Source organism: Varanus komodoensis, unplaced genomic scaffold (assembly GCF_004798865.1).
Source record: "Varanus komodoensis strain SLA01 unplaced genomic scaffold, ASM479886v1 scaffold17, whole genome shotgun sequence".
NCBI classification, from domain to species: domain Eukaryota; kingdom Metazoa; phylum Chordata; class Lepidosauria; order Squamata; family Varanidae; genus Varanus; species Varanus komodoensis.
In genome coordinates this window covers 25110469-25133140 of record NW_025335505.1, presented here as the reverse complement: position 1 = coordinate 25133140, position 22672 = coordinate 25110469, and the positions used below count along the sequence as shown (strand labels likewise).

Genomic DNA, 22672 nt, shown 5'->3' with positions numbered 1-22672 from the left:
ATACTAACCTTTTAAAAGTCTAACCATGTTTCTTCAGTGAACAACAACACAACAGGCAAAGCAGCTTAAGATCTATTTGTTCTGTTGCATCCCACTTGGTGTACCACACCCTACCTGTTTCCTTAAGTCCTGAGCCGATCGATGAAGAGTGTGGTGGTTGTTAGCAGTGAGCCCTTTTGTGGAGAAGCCTGTGTTTGTTGAAGAATGATGATTAGCAGGAGCCTGGTCTTTTCGGCTCTCAGACCTGTGTTCACTGTGTCTCTCTTTTGCTGGCGTTGTCTCCTTGACTTTGTGTTTATGAACAGGTTCCCTCTCTCTTGTTGATTTGCTGGACCCATTGAAGACTGGAAAGGGTGAAGAAAGATTCATGAGGAAAAATAAGGGAAAAAGAAAGAAGGGAGTAACTCAAGATCAGTCTCTTTTTAAAAACAACAGGGAAAAAGCTGCACCAATGTCTCAGGCAAGGTATTTCTTTGCACAAGACCAGACCAAGATATGTTGCTTCCTGAGCTAAACAACAAGTTAGCAACTACCCAACCCTATTCCATGTATAGAAGTCAACCATACTGCAGCAGAATCATACATCAACACTTGCATCAACCATACTGCAGCAGAATCATACTTCAAACACTTGAATCATACTTCAAACACTCAATAAGTATACCTGAGGTAGCAGGTCTGTTAAGCTACCTAAGGTCACTACCTCAATCTGCCTAATACCAAGGCTAGGCTGGGTTAGGATCACCTGTACTGCCATTCAGTGTGTGGGATTTGCACGGTTCCACAGCCTCTGTATTTTTCCTGCACAAGATGTTAAAACTTTACAGCCACAGTGGCAAATCTGCAATGCTGCAGATGCAAGAGGTAAGGCCTTGCACTGCTGTAGCAGGAGCATAGTTTTTGTGTAGGTGTGGGTAGGGCATCATGCAAATAGCCAAGTTAGCCACCTACTGGTCCCTCATTCAGCCTGCAATGCTATGCAAAGAAAACAATACCGAAACTAATGTACAACCCCACAGAACAAAGTTATTTAAGTCTCAATGAGAGGACAAAGTGATTCAATCAAAAAATGAAAATGTAAGGTTAATCACCTTCATCTTTCAAGACCAAGGTTCCCCAACCTAGTGTCTTTCCAATGTGTGGGACCACAACTCCCATAATACTACTGGCTGTAGGATTATGGGAATTGTCCTCCAAGCTTTTGCAGAGCAGCGGGTTGGGAAAGATTGTCCTGGGCACACAAAAAACAGCACTTAGCATTTATAAATCACTTTTGCATGCAAGTCCAACATAAAGGGAAGTCCTCTCACAAACAACACATCAACTACAAAGCCCATATGTGTGATGTACAGAGACCACAAAGAACTACAGAATGATAGAAAGGTAGGAGTTAACTCTTATGCTTCCAGTCTTGTGCCTTTGGACAAAAACACCCATTCAGCACTTCAGCTGTGAGAGAAGGTAAAATGTCAAAGCACTTTGAAGAGATAAGAAATGAACCAAAATAGTGTGTCCAACACAAACATAATTGACTATCCTTTTATATTTGGTACTACCAGAAGAGTGCTGGGTGTGCGGAACACTGGAAAACCAGTGGTTGCATGCCGCACTCATGGTCACACAGAGCTTTGGGAAGCCTTAACATCTGTCCCCTGCCTGACAGGATGTAGTAACAAGGGACAACATTACGGGAAGCTTCTACAAGGTGGCACACAGTAAGTAAATGTGGGATCTACGAGAGGTATCTTGCGATGTTTATGTATGGCATTTCTAAATATTCAAAACGGAGGCAAAAGTAGTAGTTGAACAGCCTAGGACCATTTTGTTTGGACTGTGGTCTCTGAGCTCTTAAGAATAAATACAAATGGACACAGTTCCAATATTGTCATTATGTAGGACCTAATTAATGAACTAGTCAATTGCTATGAGACAATATCATTGGGTAATTATTTAAAAAGTAAAGTAAATAATAATAAAGTCTCCACCTTCTCAGCTTGGTAACCATAGTATTATTTCAGAAAATAGTTTAACCACTAAAATGCATGAGGCCTTGGATGGAGGTCCTAGGTCCTATTTCTGTTATAATCTGTATTTACCCTGCCCCCATCTCCCAGACATAGTGCTTTCTGCTAAGAAATCATCCAGTGGTATGGTTTCTTAGCAGAAAACTACTTCTCTCCCTTTTATCTTAACTGGATGCACCTTGTACTGGTTTTTATGTTTATTTTTTACTATGCCAGCAAAACACCAAAAATAGTCAACTCTACCTCTATATTTCCTACTCCCAAAGCAACACAGGTTAACATTATCCTTTCCTTTCAAATGAAAGGAATCCTGTTATGATTTCAGTAGCTGGGGACTAGGAGGTAGTTTCCCTTCCCCTGAAGGATTTGGATGCATTAGAAGAGTGGTTATTACTAGCAATTCTCCAAAAAGGGAAAACCTTTTACAGAATGGAAATGTGAGTTCTGGGGAAGAGATAAAACCCGCATCTGCTACATTTATTACTTCAGTCAAGGAAAGATGGCATAAGGAACTGAGAGCCAAAGGGCAAGGAAACAACTAGAGCAGGTGCCTCTTTCTCCATGCAAAATGAGTTGTGAAAAGAAACCGTCCCTTCTGCCAAAAGAAGCTGACCAGGCATCCCCTACAGGACACAGCAAAGTAAGAATGGGGTGTGAAAGGCAAGAGAATTTATCATCAAGTTCCAGGGGAAAAACAGAGGACTGATTTACTGTGAAGGTGCTGCCAATGTCAATAGAATATGTATGACTTTGGAGGGGGTATGGTAGCCCAGGTATTTTTTCATCCTGGCTCTTAGAGCTTAGGGCTCCTAGCTACTCAGTGCTGAATACATTTTTCAAGCTCTGTGGACAAGATGCTGATCAATTTATCTGGATATGACATGAAGGCCACATGAAGAAAATACATTGTGACTAAGGCAGCTCTGCTGATTTGCAACAAAGTAATTGATGTGATCCTACAGGAACAAAATATGCTGCATTAGTGACAGTGCTAATGTGTTAACCTAGCAACTAGGAAATTCCCAAATCAAAAACAAAAACAATACTGTTTATGTCTTGCTGACAGTGGCTTCCTGTAGTGGCTTTATTTTCAACAGATACCGAGGAGAAAAGGACATACAGAAACACTAATCATGTGTTCTGAGGCAGACAGACTATGCCAGCATATTATGAAATTTAGTTAATTATGAAGAGGACTTAAATAGACCAATATCTTCCTGATTTCCTGAGATAGAAAACTATTAGAAAAAAAAGAAGCAGTGAAAGAGGCTAACATTTCATCTTCATACTATGAACAGTAGAGATATATATTCTCATGAATGTGAGGTACTGTAAGAACTCAATTTAATATTGTACTGTAAGAAGCAATATCTCCTAGCCAACTCAACATGGTCAAGAAAGGTTTGGTATTCAATGACCTACCATGGCCGTTATGAACTTGCTTGAGTGTTTTCCCTTTCCTGGGGGTCGACTGGCACGAAGACGAAGCATTGTTTGTGGCCACTTTCGTGTCCTCTGTCTCTTCTTCTTCTTCTTCTTCTTCATCCTCCTCATCCTGAGAACTTCCAAAATATACCATGTTGCTGGGCAGGGCAGGAGAACCTGGTAAGAAGTGAGGTGCTTAAGCATCATCTGACTGCACACAACTACAAATGTCATTAAAGCATGGCCTATGAAAAGTTCAGATGACAGTTCAGGGGAACTGATGAACACACTCTGAGATTAGGCTTATTATCCTTCTTCCCTACTCTGGGCTGTATCAAGTACTGCTGCTTCGCTCCTGCTATTTCTGTTGTGTCTTGAAGCTGTGCTGATCTGCTCCCTTTCAGAAATGAGTATTTTTGCTTGTTTTTATTCACTCCTGGGTCTGCTAGCTTCCTGTTGCACTGGCTGTGAGTCCTACTAGCATGCAGGCAGCACTGGATATTGTCCCATTTTAATTTCCTTAACAGCATCATGGCACTGAAATTTAGCAGGTGAAATGTAATTCTTTCAGCCCTTTAATCTGTGCATGTTGGGCACCAATTAAATACATCAAAGAGGAGAAAGGTAGTGATTATTTTGGGTGAGTTCTTCCAGCATAGCACAGAGCCAGAGCTTGGTCACGCAAGTCACCTGTTTGCGAAATCCAGTTGTGTGATGCACCTCCACAATTTGACCCTTCTTGTTTGTGGCTTACAGGAAGGACCTTCCCCCAGACTCAAGGCCACATTACATGTCACATTAACAGACATGTTTCTTTTCATACATTTCCCCATTTCACATATAAAATGGTATCTGTATGTCTTTTCATGTATCTTACTTTAGCAGTTTAAAGAATCTGAGAAAAGTGTATTTAACACAGGCTGCACCTTGCTCTTTATCTGCTCTTAGTTGTTGTTGCTGTTTGGCCCAAAACTCCAAAACTGGACAGTCATCTGAGTGGGAGACGACTAGAGCGTAGGTGGAGAAAATCTCAAGATGAATCTGACCCAACACACTTAAGAGCCCATTATTGGGCCTATGCTGTGGCGGTGAGGGCGGCGAAGAAGAAATTCTTCTCCACTTCCATTGCCTCCTCACAGTGCCATCCAGAGGAACTTTTTCGGGTGGTACAGGGGCTGGTACAGCCAGGCCCCAAGAAAGATCCTGTACCACCCTCGATAAACCGTTGTGACGACTTTGCCCAGCACTTCAAGGAGAAAGTCGCTCAGATTCGTCACGAGCTGGACTCCACTAGTGACTCAGATTCCTTAGGGGAGGTGCCAATGTTACCATCTGGTCACACATTGTTGGATGAGTTTCAATTATTGCAGACTGATGACATGGACAAGGTGCTTGGACAAGTACGTACCACCACCTGTGTGCTGGACCCCTGCCCATCGTGGCTACTATCCAAAGCCAAACACGGGATTGGTTCCTGGATCCGGGAGGTCATCAATGCATCTTTGAAGGACAGCTGGGTGCCTGCCCCTCTAAAGGAGGCAGTGGTCAGGCCGGTCCTAAAGAAGGAATCCCTGGATCCAGAGATGGCCGCCAATTATAGACCAGTGGCCAACATCCCATTTTTGGGCAAGGTGTTGGAGTGGGTGGTGGCGGGACAACTCCAAGCTCTCTTGGATGAGACTAATTATCTGGATCCATTTCAGTCTGGCTTCAGACCCAGGTATGGTACTAAATCTGCCTTGGTCGCCCTGTATGATGACCTGTGCAGGGAGAGAGATGGGGGAGTGTGTCCCTGTTGGTTCTCCTGGACCTTTCAGCGGCTTTCAATACCATCGACCATGGTATCCTTCTGGATAGGCTAAGGGGGTTGGGACTAGGAGGCACTGCTTGGCAGTGGTTCCGCTACCACGATGGCCAATTCCAGAAGGTGGTGCTGCGGGACTTTACCTCTGCACCATGGCAGTTATGCCATGGAGTTCCGCAGGGGTCTATTTTGTCCCCCTTGCTATTCAACATCTACATGAAACTGCTGGGAGAGGTCATCAGGAGGTGTGGGCTGCGGAATCATCAGTATGCTGATGATACTCAGCTCTACCTCTCGTTTTCCACCAATCCAGGTGAGGCAGTGGCTGTACTGAACCGGTGCCTGGCTGAGGTAATGGGCTGGATGAGGGCCAATAAACTGAAGCTCAATCCAGACAAGACAGAGGTCCTGCTGTAGGTGGTTCGAACTCCGGGGTAGGTAACTTGGATCTTGTCCTGAATGGGGTTGCACTCCCTCTAAAGGACAGGATCCACAGCTTGGGAGTGCTCCTCGACCCGGAGCTGACCTTGGAAGCTCAAGTGTCGGCGGTGGCGAGGAGCACTTTCCATCAGCTTCGGCTGATCCATCAGCTGCGTCCCTACCTGGAGGATGACTGCCTAGCGACAGTGACACATGCATTGGTTACTTCCTGGTTGGATTTCTGTAATGCGCTCTACGTGGGGCTGCCCTTGAAGACAGTCTGGATACTTCAGATGGTGCAAAACAGAGCAGCCAGGTTGCTGACGGGGACTGGGCGTTATTCTCATATAACCCCAGTCCTCTACCAGCTTCACTGGCTCCCCATCGAAGTCCAGGCTCAATTCAAGGTGTTGGTAATTACTTATAAAGCCCTTAATGGTTTGGAACCCGGATACCTGAAGGAACGCCTGAGGCCGTATTTGCCCTCCCTCCCCTTGAGATCGGCAGCAGGGGCTCTCCTCCGGGAGCCTTCCGTAAGAGATATTAGGAGGCTAAGTACCTGGATGAGGGCTTTCTCCGTGGTGGCACCCCATCTGTGGAATGCGCTCCCCAGAGGCTCACCTGGCGCCGTTGTTATTTGTTTTTCGGCGCCAGGCCAAGACCTTTTTATTCAAACAGTATTTTAATAATCTTTAATATTTATAGTTTTAATTATGCAGCCGGCGTGTTTCCAAGTTTTAATTGTAATTGTAATTCTATTTGTTTTATTCATTTGTTGTGAGCCATCCCGAGGCTATGTAGCAATGGGGACGGCGTATAAAAACTTTATATAAATAAATAAATAAATAAATAAATGGTGTAAACTGGTGATCTAAAACAGCAGGGAGTTGGATCCAATGGCCTTCCAGGCCTCTTCCAACTCTACTATTCTATGTTTCTATGAAGTTTTTCTCCATTCTAGCTCACTTCCTGTGGCGCCAACAAGACAAATGAGCATTGAACACCTGATAGCAGGGAAGTACATGGAAGAAGATTCCGCATCCCTTTTCTATATACAGTGGTATCTCGGCTCACGAATGCCTTGGTTCATGACCAAAGCAGGTCATGAACAGAAATTTCATGAAAATTTTGACTTGGGTCACAAACTCTGCTTTGGGTGGCAACCAAGATCGCAGCCATCTCCCCACCCGCCTGAGTGGGGAGATGGCCGCAATCGCAGTTGCGTTCATGCAGGGAAGACGTGTGTGATCACGGGTGTGCTCCTGCAGGAAAGACAGGCGCAATCTCAGCCGTCTCCCCCACCCCCACACAACCAGCACGATCCTGGTCATCTCCCCACCCCTGCGAGTGGGGAGATGCCCATGATCACAGTCGCGTTCATGCAGGGAGGACGTGCATGATCACAGCTATGCTGTGCCGCGCCCGTCCTTCCTGCAGGAGCACGCCTGTGCCAGGATTTCTTTGAGAAGCACCACCCCAACACAACTGTAACGAACAGAGTGTTGAATCTGATGAACGATAACGTGGCCTCTCATTTCCGGAGGGTTATGCAGCTCAGGAAAAAACAAGTGACTATAGACAGATTTTTCACCAATTTTGACCCTGCAGCTAAGAGACAAAGAAGAGAGGAAACCCCTGAAAGAGATCTCCCCAGTGTCCTTATGGAGGGGGACTCTCCCTGAAATGATAACCCGCCCCCACCTAGGTTAGTGTTCTCCACTGTACTGTACACTACTTTGTTACTTTGTTGTTCTTTGTCACTTTGTTTCAAATTTTTCTGATTTAAAAAAAATAGTTACAGACTGGATTAACCTTATTTACATTTAACCTTATGGGGAAATTTGACTTGGCTCGTGACCAAAAATTGGCTCACAACCACATTCAGAGGGGCCAGAACGGATTAACCTTATTTACATTGAATCTTATGGGGAAATTTGACTTGGGTCATAACCAATTTGGGTCACAACCAGAATCGTGGAACGGATTGAGTTCATGAGCCAAGATACCACTGTATTCCTTCCATTACTAATTACACATATACAGCCTGTCTCATATGCCAACAGGATGCATTAAGGAATGGCTGCATTATCATAGCTAGGGTAGTCCTAAGATCATGTGCAGGGCAGGGAAGGAACAAGTGCTCCTCTTTTGTGTCCCTAGCTTTAAAGCATGTCTGCTAGTCATAAACACAGAATTAGTCTTTATTATTTCTATTAACAGAATATCAGCATAATATCAACAAGCAAAGAACAGCAATGCATAATAAACATTATTTTAAAGAAGATAAAAATCGCCATAGCCTTTCACATGAAAGTGCCTCAGGACCCTTTTCTCTGCTGTTTAATACATCCTTTCAGAAGGATGAATGAGATGAAGGTTAAAGGGAAGGGCTGTTTTTATCTATATACCTAATCAATGAAAACCACATGTCAAGAAAATGATCACAGTTCATCATTCTTCTCAAAAACCTAATGTAATGTGTCAAACGTTTTGAAAACACAGTCATCCATACTCTAGATCAGTCTTCCCCAGTCTGGTGTCCTCCATGTGTGCCAGACTACAGTTCCTGTCATCTTAAGTTGAGTGACCAATTCCACCATGAACTGCAGGAAGTAACAAATGAGGAACTCGGCATGAGTGGCAAACCCCACCCCCACCAGTTGCTTTTGACAAACTTGGCTGTGTTGCCATCACAGACACCCTTCCAAAGTGTCCAACAATCACATTGGAGGAGCTGTCCGTGACTGACCATCTTTATGGAAAAAACAATAACCCGAAACTTGTGCAAGTGTACATGCTTTTATTAATTATTCTGGTTAGGCTGGTGCGACTGCACAGTTTGGTGGGTCTGAAAATTGGAAGCTTGGCCTAAGCAAAGTCCCCAGCAGAACTGTTATCAAAGTGCAACAGATACCAACTCTTAACACTGAGCCAGTGAAACATCAAATAAGTTTTCTTTTTTGCTTTCACCCGACAGCTGCCAAAATGAAAGCTATCAAGTAAAAGCAAAGCAATGCATATGAAATCTGAAGATTTCCCTATTTAAACTGCCTTCTGTAGCCCTGCCTAAACCCTGGCTTTAAAAAAAAAACCCTCTGTCTTTGACATCTGTCAGAAGCAAGTGTTAGAAAAAAGGGGATGCAGTTTTCTATCTTTCCAGCCACTTAGGAATGGGTGGAAGAGATTGAGACCACTGGAACCTAAGGGGCCTCCACCTCAAAACCCTGAGGATCTCACTGCAAAAGGAGGAAACAATGACTACACACACTCTCAAGCAAAGTTCACTTATGGCTTTGTTTTGACTTGATAACTTATCCTTTGATAGTTATCACATCAAAGCAAAGAGACACCCCCTACCATATGCAGCCTCATTAAGTAAATGTTGGCTTGGACTCTACAAAAAGAAGAAAGAGGGGATATAAAAGGAATGATACTAACAAATGTACTCAGTTGGTACCTGCTGCAGTAGCTCTTTTCATTATCTTGATGGACGGAAGGTAAGAAAAAACTCATTGAGCAAATAAAAGGATCACAGTCATGGCAGGGAGGGGAGGGAAGGCAGTTTCAGCTGCCACATTCCTTGGGATTCTGTTCAAAGGACCAAGGGGAAAGGAGGGGAGAACAATCCACAATAGTTCCACTCATAGGCTGGGTGCACCATGGGTTGTTCATACAACAACCAGCCTACCATGTCTTATTGTTAGGACATGTTACTCTGATATTCAAACCTGCCCAGCTTTTTGGTCTGGAGTGGGCATGGGACTTAACATGATGGGTCAGGGAAATGAGAAAATATAAACTCCACTGTATGAAGTAAAAGCTCTTCTATGATCAGACTAGTGGAGGGAAGGGGGAATTGTGCACTGTGGAGTAACACTCTTAATTCATACTGTATTTTTAAGTGATGTTTTTACAGAGTCTGTAGGTGTGTGTATAGACTGTGCAAATGATGGTTTATATTGATACTGGTTTTTTCCTTTTCCCTTTTTGCTTTTTGTATTTGTCTTACTGTTTTGTTTTGTTTTTTTGCCATGGAAAGCAAAACATGCATTTTTTTTTCCAAACAGAAGGTTGAAAATTATAAATCCTCACATTAAAAAATCCATTCAATCTGTGAGTTTTTAATAATCATTACTGTTATTATGTATGTCAAATCAAATAGAAGAGAGCTGTGCAGTCTGTGACAATGGCAAGCAAAGGTTAGAAACCCACAGAAGCATGGGTCTGAACAACTGCAGAGTTAATGGGCAGAATTAACTGCATATAGAATTGATGGGCTTTTCCACAACCAATGATTCTTTTTCACCCCCACTATTTCCATTGCCCACCTCTTACACAACGGTAACTTAGGACGCACTAAAGCTCCCTTGAGTAAAGGGTAGGTCCCACTTGTGCAATAGAATTAGCAAGACCCACTGCTTTGTAGAAGAGAATCAGCAGGGCAGAAAGGAATTGGTGGGAATGTAATGCCCCACTGAATTCTACCCAATGATCTCTTTCTCAGACTGGAGAGACCAAACAACGTAGACTCAAAACTACAGAGGGAAACTTTCAAATAAAATAAAATGAAGTTCTTCATCATGCTGAATGAAAAGAGAGAACTATAAAACATCAGGGGAAATGGAAGCATGCACTGATAACTATTGTTCTTTCTGCCAGTTCAACAGAAAATACAAATATAAAATAATTTCATTTTTGTGCCTCAAGATTATTTCCTCTCAGTTTAATACACATTTGTGCATTCTTTGTTTATAAAGAGAGCTATGTCTCAAACCACTCGAATCAAGAGTACAGACAGGATCTGTTTTGCCAAAAGTAGCATTTCATAGCTCTTCAGGATTACCTGGCACTGTATTTGTAATATTTACTGAAACATAAACTGAATGTTTTCATTTAGAGAGAAATCAAACTGCCATGTTACAACCTTGGCAAAAACCATTTCAATCCAAGAGTCTTCTATATAATTTGGGCTGTGGTGTTTGAAAAAATTCAGATCTTCTCTGTGAATTCTTTGCCCAAGCTTGCCCTCCCCTTTTGCGATCCTTTCTTTCTTCTCACAATTAAACGTAGCCCAGCTGTGCTTTTGAGAAACACTAAAACAATTTAAGCCATCACAGTGATTTAAGGATGAAGTCAGGTCAAGGTATGTGGGCCTTACGCTTGGCCCAGTAAACAAATGGCATGCCAAATGCTACATTGCTGAAAGATTAGAATTCCCCCTCGGCCCATGCATTCGACAGGAGGCCCTATTTAAGGACTACATAAAGGTAGAAAATCTAGATATGCTGCCTTGCCTTCAGCCCAGCATTCAGAATTTAAGGCCTGACTTTTATTTACATGCAGGCCTCCATGCCAAAGTCAATGTAATCTGAACCATTTAAAGGCTGCTTTTATACTTGCCAGCGTGATGTAAAGGACTCATAGTGTAAATGAGAATCAGGTCTGCAACCTCCAAGGGAAAAGAGCAACTATACATACAGTGCTGCTCTCTGAGGAGCAATCACATACGACAGAGTTTGCTGGTGCCTCAAATAAGCAGAAGTGCTTGGTTGGGTCAATTTAAACTCTGCGTGCAAGGTGGAGAGCAGAAAGACGGCCTGCCCTTCAAAGCTTGTGCCCTCCATCACTAGTAGACCATGAACAGTCCAGCAGTATGGCTATGACATACAGCCCAATTTCTTATTTTTTCCCTCTTTTAAAAGCAGCTAGTGAAAGCAGTGGAGCATGGCACAATTGTTTATCCTTTGTGGGAGAGAAATAAGGGGAACTTAGAGATTGTTTATTCTTTGTGGGAGAGGAATAAACCTGAGTGGGAGGGGTGCAGAAATCAGTGAAAACTTAGACCAAAAGACCAGAAGGGTTTTTCTGGAAAGGGTTTTTTCTTAAATAGTAAATACACAATAATAATGTGTGTTAATAAAGTAAAAACAAAACTAAAGTTGTATGTTCTGCAGCAAAATGTGGGGGGTGAGGATGGTGATGGGAACAGTCTCCTTTGATGACCTAAGAGCTAATAGACCAAATTGCTGAACAGTCAGCGCCTTTTTAATTTTTCTTTAATTTTTGTATTTCAGAGTTAAGAGTCAATACAAAAAACAAAGGAGAAAGAGAGACATTCCAATAATTTGTATACCGACTAGAACCTTTTCCCTGTCCATTGTGCTCTGGCACACTTGGTTCCTCTGCTGCTTAAGAGCAATATATGAATCAAACCTACACCTAGCAAATCTCAACATTTCATTAAAAAAGGGGGCTATTGAATGGGCCCAGGGGAAGGAGCCTAAGGAATGGGGGGGGGGGGTGAAGCCTGACAAATTAGTAGATATACACAAGTGTACCAAGCCACCATCTACCAGCCAACATATTACAAACACATATACACTGTTAAGGAATTAAATATGCACACTGTGCAAAGGACATCCCAGAAGGTATTTGACCAATTTTACATTGTAAAATGTAGAACAACGTGACTTCATCAGTGTATTCCCATGAAAGCTGAACACAATTCTCCTAAATTATCCTGACCCAGTGATTTAACCATATCTATATTGTTATCTTGGCCTCCAACTCCTCACCCATGACCTTGTCAGCTCTGATATCAGGTGGCTAAAACATGATTATCAGCAACACCAAGAGAGAGACCCTGAGATCAGGATCTGATCCCATCACTGGCTCTCATAGGAGCTTCCTTTCCAAGAAAGCATTCTAAAGCACACCTCCAAAACACAGATTTGTATAAAATTTGCCAATGTTAAGTTAGATGCATGAAGCATTTTTAGAAGAAATAACTACAGAACCATCATACAGCTCATTATAGTGGAAAAAATGTGAGTGGATGCAGTGCTGAGTCTGCTGTCCAGGTGCCAATTCCTGCTGGGCAATGTCAAGAATACTGAACTCCTTCCTCAGGGCCCTTTCTCTTTAAAAGTGGACTTAGATCGGACAGCTTTTCAAACAGAGGATTAAACTCTGTAAAGCAATACATAGAGTCACCCTAAAATTTTGAGGTATTTTAGAACTCCAGATCATCTATATGGTTCAATGGTGGGGGGGGGGGGGAAGCTGAGAGAATTTAGAAGTACACAGACAAATTGAGGGCAGGAAGCAAGTTTCCTCCCCCACACTTGGATGGCTATGAAGTCCTTTCATAAGTGCATCAGTAAATGTGCAGTTTGCTTTGGAATGTGCTTATTCAGCTTTGTTTAACTTGAACCCCAAATGAATGGAGCTCAAGCGGACTCCAGAGTTACTAAGGAGGCTATTATGGCTTTTGGGGGAACAAGAAGAGAGCATGGGTGGAGGGGGATGCTGAGAAACTCTTTGTGTATCGTTCTTTTGGACACAATGCTTTAAGCAGCAAGACATTTAGAGATTAAACGGGATAGGGGGTCATCAGGTTTTAAGGCACTGGGCTGTCAACTAAGTACAGAATTAAACTGCTGGTGCTTTTGGAAATCAAAGCACTGCACGGTTATAATGTACAGCTTGCTGAACAACTTGTAAAAAGGGCTTAACTACTCCATAACATCATCTTCTATGCAACATACTCAAAACAACTCTAAGTGTTGATATCTCATAGTTTCTCATATACAATCTCCTTGAATGTGCTTAGGTTAATTTGAGCTTAGCTCACATCCTTTCTTAATTAACTCATTTTTGAGGCTCAGCTTGAACCACAATGAGAAAAAGAAGATTGGCCTCAACACAGGTCCAATTTAATAAAATAGTGACATGCCCAAAGTTTTTTCAGTTATGTTATATGTACATGTTAATAACATAGGCATATATTGAATACACAGTACTTTACCATTTTATTAAGTGCATTTTTACACCATTATTTGCTCTTGTCTCCTTCACTGTGTTTTGTGCTCCCCTCATTTTTTCCTTCCAATTTAAATCACTTCATCTGCTATACAATGCTGCTTCTCCTGCTCGCCCACACCACATGCTGCTCCCCTTTCAAAATCTTATTCTAGAAGGGGTGAGTTGACAGCTGGGAGGGATGATAGCAGGGAGATTTTCTGGCAGCAAAGGCTTCACATTTAAAGGCATGTGGGAGCATCCATTACAACTGAGAAGAACTGAAAATGTAGTTCCTTGTGCTTTCAAAAGCCTTCTTTAGGTGTTGTTACTGCTTTCACTGAACACCTGAGGAGTTAAGTGCTTTGGCCCTGTCCTCCTCTTCTGGTTCAGGGTTCTAGATCATGTGGGGAACCAACATGGATATGGGAGGCTCTCCTGTTCACACTGCCACACTGTCTATGTATACAGGGAGAAAGATGTGAAAATGGCATGGACAGAGTGCTCCTCTGCTCATGGCTTCAGTGAAACTAGTAATGAGAATGCCTGGAGAGGGTTAGACTCAATCCAGAAAACTTTAGAAACCATACCTTTTGTATTTCCAGAAAGCAACAGACATTAATGGAAGTGTCAAGGCCATAACCATAGGGCCTGAAGTTCTTCCCACTGACATTCTCCTTGCTCAGTTTCAGACAGGTGGGCCAGGCTGCACAGAGGGCTGGAAAGAGGTGTTCATGGCACCTTCTTGATTAGGGAATCAAGCCCCAGTTCCGAGCGAGCCTTGGCCTACTTGAAAAAGGCTTAGGAAAAGGAACCTTTCAGTTTGTCTTTCCAAATTCCAGCATCCTTACAGCACTATCTAATGCCTGCTGTATTTTTACTTGGACAAGAGTGTAATAGTGGTCACTATCTAGAGGAAGCTGGTTATACACTGAAGTCTGCCTGAACTCTTCTACATCTTCATAGCAAGAAGTTAAGAAAGGATAAGGCATTGCCTTTTCACAACAAATGAAGAAATTGTGTTAATACAAACACACACAGTACAACAAAGCTAAAAACCCGTCTTTTGTTTCAGGGGTTGGACTGGATTTCGGGGGGAGGGGCTTGATAAGTCATAAGTTAAGGAACTTATTATAGAAAACTGTAATAGTTTATTTTATCGTTTTTTATTTTTTGTTTTTGCTTCTCAAGTGCTTTATCAAATGCACAATAAAAATTAACAAAAACCTATTTTCATACCATCCCAGCAAGTGGTATGCCAAGGGAAGGAACTTAGCTGGTGCTTGGAGCTACTCCCTTCAAGGGCTTGTAGAGCCCCTTTCTCTCTGCAGGCTGAAGCATGGAGCTCCATGCCTTGCTCTGAACAGAGAAAAAAGTAACGGCATGAGAAAGGTGGATTTTTCAGAGGCTTCTCCACAAGCCAGATCAGGAATCTCCATAGACTGAATTCAGCCCACAGACTAGAGATTCCCCACCAGTGCAGTACTGCTACTGCCCTTCAGACTTTTTCCCAAACCCTAAATTGTAGGCAGCTGATTATTTCCACACAGATGCTGTAGATGCAAGAGCAAATACCTTTTTAAAAAATTTCTAGTGTCAGATACGGAGATCTAGGGAACACTGTTATCCAAGAAAACCACTGTGATGCAGTGATTTGAGCGCAGAACTGGGAGAAAGGAGACCAAGGTTCCCGCCCCACTCTGCCCTGAAGCTCATTGGGTGATTTTGGGCCAGTCACTGATCTAAGCCCAACCTACTTCACAGGGTTGTTATGAAGATAAAATGGAGAGGAGGATCAAGGTGCTGTTTTGGAAGAAAAGCAGGATATAAAAGAAATAAATGGTTTGTTGATGTTTTTTAATTATCAGAAGTGCTTAAATTAAGGAGGGTATACATGCATTTAATAATTAAAACATGCTAGTTTTCCAGTAGATATCATTTTAAGTATTGTGGGATTTTAAAAATATCAGTCATTTAATTAGCCTAACACACTTTTTAGTATAATAATCAATAGTGTCTAAAAAAAAAGAAACAACAATGGGTCTTGTGGCACTTTAAAGACTTGCCTATTTATGCTGGCACAAAAGAAGTGCTTTGATACAAAAATTGATTGTAAAAGATTTGGGGGGGGGAGGGTTAACATTATTCTCAGGATTATCATTCCCACACCCATAAAGCCCACTATTGTCTAGAATATAGTAGAATGTTTCTACACACAGATCTGGTTTGCATGATCAAAACAAACTGCTCGATTATTCCATGGTTTGCTGTTGGATTAACTGCTAGATTGATTAACTGCAAAATAACCCCTCAGTCTGGGTTCACATATCACACACAGTGACCTATGAAGTACCGTATTTTTCACTCTATAAGACGCATCTGACCATAAGACGCACCTAGTTTTTAGAGGAGGGATCCATGGAAAGCTTCCTGATAATCACAGGCACATTCCCCATCACTTCCCCATGGGCGTCATTAAAAGACGGGTTGCCATTTGAAAACACACACCGACCTGTGATTAACAGCTTTCACCTGCGCTGGAGGAGCGGGGCGGAGCAGGGTGCGCCGAGCGTGTGCCGGCCAGGTGGTGCCACGTGGGGCCGGCAACGTGCCGGCGGTGGTCTTTCGGGCAGCGCAGCAGCGGCAGGTCTTCCTGGGCGGTGGGGGTAAGCAGTCTGTCTCTCCGTGCGGCCCGTGGGTTAAAAAGCCCGCGGCTCCTCCTCCTCCTCCGCACCGCTCCCCCTGAGTGGCACAGCTCTCACCTGCGCCGGGAGGGGGGGCCGAGCAGTGCGCACTGAGCACGTGCTGGCCAGGTGGTGCCACGTGGTGCAGGCGGGCCGGCAGCGTCCCGGGCGTTGGGCACACACACATTCGCTCTATAAGACGCACAGACATTTCCCCTTACTTTTGAGGAGGAAAAAAGTGCGTCTTATAGAGCAAAAAATATGGTACTTAAGTTCTTGATTAAAGGCAAATGTGGCTGATGCCCTGCAGGTAATGTGCCCCTTTCTTCCACTCATATCCAACTGGCCATAGGTTTAAACTCATGGAATACAAGGGATGCATGCACTTTGTTAAATCTATTCCATCTGTGTTCCACAGACTGTCAGCCATCTTTAATTCTGTTGTTGTTCACTCGTCAACAGCTTAAGAATTTTTAAGGATGTTTAAGAATTTAATTCACATCGCAACACTGGACCTGAACCCTTATGTACACTCAAGCTACTACACTTTTGCACTAAGGCACACTTGCATAAGTGTGAATAAGTACACATTTACACAGACTCTTCAAAATAAAAAACAGCACTGCAAATGCATACAACTTAGAAAAAGCTATTCCATTGCAGAATGCACAGGTTGAATTTGTAGAAATCTTAAATAATTTGCAGCTATTGCAGATTTCTCTGACATGACCATGGACTCTCATTACATGGAAAATACTCCAATAAGAATCTGAAGTAGAATCCCGAAATATAGTACAGGTTCTTTACTATAAAAAAGAAATACATATTAGTGAATACAATGGAACTGTATGAAATCAAGGAGGCCTTTGCCACTGGCTTCAAACACTAATGTGAATGAGAGCAATGTGAAGGATGAAATGACAGAAAAAAATAAAGCTCCTTTTTCAGTGAACAAAAGTCGGCTTAATGACAATCCCATTTGTACCCTTACTGGTCTATTTCTAGATCAAGGCACTTATAATTATGATGCTTTGCTGCAAATTGCAGGGATGAAATAGGCAATACTCAGAAATGGGGATTTGGAATGCAGCTCTTAAGAATTTCAGGTTTGATTCCTAGATTTTTTTGGAGGGACTTACCTCGAAGGCAGAGAAATGTAAGGAAATCTTCTGTCTTGGGCTTCCTTTTGGAGAGGTCAGAAATCTGTGTAGCTGGAGGGGGCAATAATGGCTCCACTATCTTTATTGGAGTTGTGCTGGGGCTGTTTGGCTGAGACTGAGCAAACTTCCTTTGTGCTTGCAGCCTTGGCCTATGAAAAACAGAGGAAGCACAAATGCAATTACAAGGCTAGGAATAAAGCAAGAGATGGGGAAATTAGCAATGAGGCAAGGTAACAGGCAAGATCTTAAGTCAGAGCCAATATAGCCTTCTAATGAACATGCCACCTATTCAGTATATCACTGCAAAAATATATGGTCGCCTTAAAACACACACACAGAGGCTGCACAATAATCAAGAAATTTTTCATCAGGTAAGAGGGAGCAAACATTCAAATGGCAATTAGAACTTGTACAACTTCCAAAATTTTTGAAGGCTTAGAAACAGAGCTGAAAAGCAGAACACTTCTACACACCAAAGTAAACTTTATGTAAACATGATCACCATCATCATACCTGGGCTTTTCATTTTGTTACAACAACAGTACTTATGTGCTCTGAACAGAAAATCTAAATGCCTCTTATGACCCATTCAATTTTCCCCCTTCAATTTAATATCCAAGCACTAAATGCATGTGCTACACATATTATTTGAACTGAGAATATCAGGAATGGTGCCAAAAGTCTAAATTAGACAGTTGCTTGGTAGAAACTACTATGTTTGCAATGCTCCTATATGTATCAAGTCTGGGTGGCTCAATGAGGAAATTTAGTATTTTCATTATTCATTACCTAGTATTTTCATTACTCAAATAAAGACTGATGATAAGCTTATAGGTATGTTCTGTGTCTGCATAATTTGCATGATTAAGAGTCTAAGCTTCTCCACTTCTGTGCAACTCCTAATGTTGGTTAGTTTAAGCCTTTCTTTCTGAAGGCAATATAAATTACCTGTTTGCAATGCTCATGCTTGCTGAATGACAGTATTTTACCACTTTAATCCGTATAAAAGTTTGAATTTGAGATTATTCAACAAATGATGTTTAAAGAAGTGCCCAGGCAGGTTAGTGTCTCCCACTTGTTTATTTCTCAGTGATGCTTTATTCTCTGTATCTAGCTAGTCAACTGATGCCCTTTCCCTTGAGTATCAAACAGAAGGGTTACATCTTCTTTGCAAGTCCAAGTCTCATTTAGACCTGGTGCTGGTGGGTGGAATGATGAGGAGATATTGGAAAGCTAATCCAAGGAGAAGATGAGCAGACCAGCTTAGGACAGCTGTGAGCAGACAGGGTACCACAAGATGGAGGTGCCTCTTCCACATCTCTTTCTTACAGCTACTTCATAAGGATTGTGAGCAAATAGCATGGCACATCAAAGTAGTTCATCATACATTCTACATAGTAGGATGTCATTCCACAGCTGCAGTTTGCTAACAGTTCATAAAATTTTGTTTGAGGGTAGACCAAAGAATTCATAACTTGAACAATTTATGATTTCTGTTGTGGTAGTTTGCCGATGCACATTTCTTTGGCTTTTGCTCTTTTGAATATGCATGAGCAGGGACAAGAACATCACCTATCCTAATTAGCCAATCTGCTAAAAACATATGGTTGCATCCAATGTTGGTGTGGTATCATCATCTGAAACAGAGAAGCTACTTTGGAGAGACACATGGCATGGTTTCAACTCACATAGGCACTGAATCTGACCTGGGACCAACAGGAATAACAAGGGGAGGAACCTTGCCATCTCTATCACACAGTCTGCCTAGTTGAACACTGCCAGAGCAGCAGAGGATGTGGTCACGTGCAGGAGCTACAAACTTGTTTGAGTAACGCAAGAACTGGTTCTTTCTAGGAGAAAGAAACAGAACTCCCACAATGGTGCAATCTTGTAAAATTCTCAGAAAGACAATTTATTAATTACAGGTATATACCACATGTTTGATTTGATGCAGAATATCAATAGTAAGGCCATGGCAGAAACTCAAAATAATCTAGTGATGTCCTTTGTACCACCTTTGTCCCTCAGGAGACCTTCCTTCAAATTGCATTTCTTCCACAGCTCAACCAACTCAATCCAATTATGTATCATCAATAGGAATCCCAGCTTGGCTGCAGGACGACTACAGAGCCTACAGTCTCTGACTAGTTAATGCCATTGGTTTTGTAAGAGATGCGGCATCTCTGAAAACAGTGCCAAGTTCATGTCACTTCACCAGCTGAAAATGAACACACTGCTGGTTTCCCTCCAAGCTGTTATCATTTGCATAAACACTCCCAGATTGTCCCTTCATACACTCTCAGTGAGAATTACCACGTTTATTCACATTTTTTCCTTCCCACAAAATGCAGTATTATGTCAAATATCAGCCACAGTTCTCCACAGCATAACACATTTTTTTCACAAGTACACATGCAAGGCTCCCCTGGTATACAGACAAAATTCTGCCAGAGAATTCTTGGGTCAAGGAGGAACTTAAGAGGTGAAATGCTGGTTGTTGGAAAAGCAAGCAGATAGAAGGGGGGAAAGGTAAAAGCTCCCACACCAATGAGAACTACAGCTTAATCAGAACTCAAGACTCTGCCAGCTCCTGACTTCTTCCCCAGGAGACAATGTAGGATAGCTTTCTCCACCCTGGTGCCCTCCAGAAGTGCTGGACTACAACTCCCAAGGCAATGTTGGCTGGGGATAATGGAAGCTGCAGTCCAAGACATCTGGAGGGTGCCATCTTAAGGAAGAGTAGCCCTGGAGGTAAATCCCAGACTGAAGAAAGCAATGCACACCAGACTATGATGCATACATATACATATGCAAAGAGCTTTCTATGCCAGTGCAGTGGCAGTGTCCATAAAGAAAAAAAAAACCCTCAACATTACAAGTTTGTCATACACATGATAAAGGTATATCACTTTTATTGAAATGTACCCTGAGAATGCCTGTAAAACTCCATCTGATACATGTAAGGAATACTATGACAAAGATAAAGCAGAATCCACCCTGCCAGCCAATTCCACTGTTGCAGTCTCAACTGTCTCCCTACTTCCCTTTCACTATGAGGCTGATAACTGCAGATCCAGGTATCTACTTTCTCCTCAGAAGAGCAGATTTGGTTCCTTGCTTCGACTTGTTGGTTGCAAATGTACTGGCACTGAGGTTTTATCAGTAGTAACAACTGAGCGTTTGGATCCTAATTTTCCAGCATTTGCAGTTGTGTAGAGAACCTTCATGGACAGAGGAGACCCTCTACTTCAGAGAGTTGTCCTCCATACTTAGGGATTATGTGACAAGGGAAAGGGGTGTGGCTAAAGCACTCCCACTCCTCCCATGTTGATTTACCTCTTTTTTTGAATGATCCAATAGGGCTTTCCAATCTGGGTTCAGGCAGTCTGGGGAAGAAAAACAGCCCTGATTTGTGATCTATGTGAAACCAGAAAAGGGGAGTTTGTCCTGATGGTTCTGCTTTGAACCTCTCAGCATCTTTTGATACCAACAGTCTTGGTTTCCTTCTGTAATGTCTAACCAGTATGGAGGTTGGAGACACTGTTTATGGTGGTTCTGGTCTTATCTGGTCTGATGTTTCCCAATTGTGTTCGATTCCTTGAGCACTGAGGTCCCTCAGGGTTCACTTTCACCCACATGGTATATAAAATCTACAAGAAACGGCTGAGAGAGGTCATCTGTTGTTTTGAAGTTGGGTTCTGTGAACAGTCTAACAAAACCTATGTAGTTCTACTCTTTCATTTACAGCTGATGCCTAGGAGGCTGTGGAAATAGTAAACTCATGTCTGAGTGAAGTGGTGGAATAGATGTGCATGATCAAGATGAGGCTTAGATCAAGGTGAGACAGATATAGCAGAAATAATGACCCAGGGTTGGAAGTACAAACTGATCTGGAAGGGATTAAACTCTTGCTAAACTAAGTTCACAGTGTAGGAATGTTCTAGGCCTCATCATCACTTCTGGATGGGCAAGGTGCTTTTGCTCAGCCTTCATTGACAAGCCAATTAGAGAAAGAAGTGGCCACAGTTACATATGCTTTAGCCACATCCAGATCGGATTAGTATAACACAATCTGTACAAGGTTGCCCTTGAAAAGTATGCGGAAAATACAGCTAGTGCAGCAAGCTCTGCCGAGATTAATTCCTGAAGTCTAACTTTCCTGACTATATTATTTTTTTCTTTAAACTGCACTGGGTTCCAATGTGCTTCTGAAACTCAAGATGCAGCTTATTAACTATGAAGCTCTAAATGTCTAGGGTTCATGATATCTTAAAGACTGCCTATTCCTGCATAAACCTTCAGTTATAGTAATCTTAGGAGCCCTGGCTTTGCATTCTGCCACCAGAGGAGAGGTAAAACTGGAGGGAATGGAAGACATTTTTTTTGCGGGGGGGGGGGGTTCAGTGCCCTAACTATGGAGCTCTTCCCAAAGGGGTCTGGCCCCCTTCTGTTTCTTTTAGGCAGACAGTGTCACTTTCTTCTGTTTTATTCTGCTAGACCTTTACTATAATTTGAACTTACTATGGTTATGATAGCTCCTGAGTTGAAGTTCCGCAAACATGCTAAAAGCATAAACCAAGACCTCAAAAGGTCAAAAACGTGAAATTTAATAAATAGTGAACATTTCCAACACATTTTAGTAAAGACCTTTTTTGGGAGAATTACCATAATAAATATAACTGAGACTTGGGACCACATGCAGATCTTTGAGTTTATTTTGCAGCTCGCTGCTCACCAGCCTGGGTGCCTATGAGCACCCACCTGCCACTCACCATCCACCACTGCACCTGTGGGTGCCCCTTGTAACTCTCAAACATCTGACATTTACCATATGTGGCTCTTCCATTAAATAGTCCAGTCACCCCTATTATATATATTTAAGCAATCCCTGTTATAAAAACATAATTTTAACATAAATTACAATTTTAAACCTCCATTAATCATAATGCAAACAAATATTAATCATATCTAACAAGCTAGTTTTTCACTATAGAACTAACTCAAAATTTCTCATTATAAAAGTATCAATGTTATGAATTCCTACAAGAAATAAACAGCCTTTCCCAAATTCTCTTTGCTTTCTGAATAATCATGTGGCAATGCCTAGTCCATAACAATGCAAGTTGGAAACATGATAAAAACTTAACTCCTCAATTAGTCAAATTCAATGCCAGAGTCAAGATCCTGTGCAACGACTAAATCCACACAGCCTTTGCAATAGCCTGGAATCATCAAGACAATATGATTTAAAACAGATGATCTAATTCAGCCAAGATATATTCTGCACAGGCGGTTAGTTTAGATGATTAAAATGGCCTCTCCAGTGGCCTTCAGACTATGAAATTATTTCATGCT

At 42.2% G+C, this 22672-nt stretch overlaps 1 protein-coding gene across 3 annotated transcripts in view; it reads right to left on the bottom strand.

The window, feature by feature from the left end:
• JARID2 (jumonji and AT-rich interaction domain containing 2) overlaps positions 1–22672 on the bottom strand; it is a 219007-nt gene that overhangs the window by 37712 nt on the left and 158623 nt on the right. For all 3 annotated transcript variants that reach the window (XM_044426289.1, XM_044426287.1, XM_044426288.1), the window contains exons 4-6: positions 17297–17466; positions 3447–3626; positions 115–344 (exon numbers count right to left, since the gene is read on the bottom strand). In XM_044426289.1, the coding sequence (XP_044282224.1) occupies positions 115–344; positions 3447–3626; positions 17297–17466 (580 nt within the window). The remainder of the gene's footprint in view (positions 1–114; positions 345–3446; positions 3627–17296; positions 17467–22672) is intronic.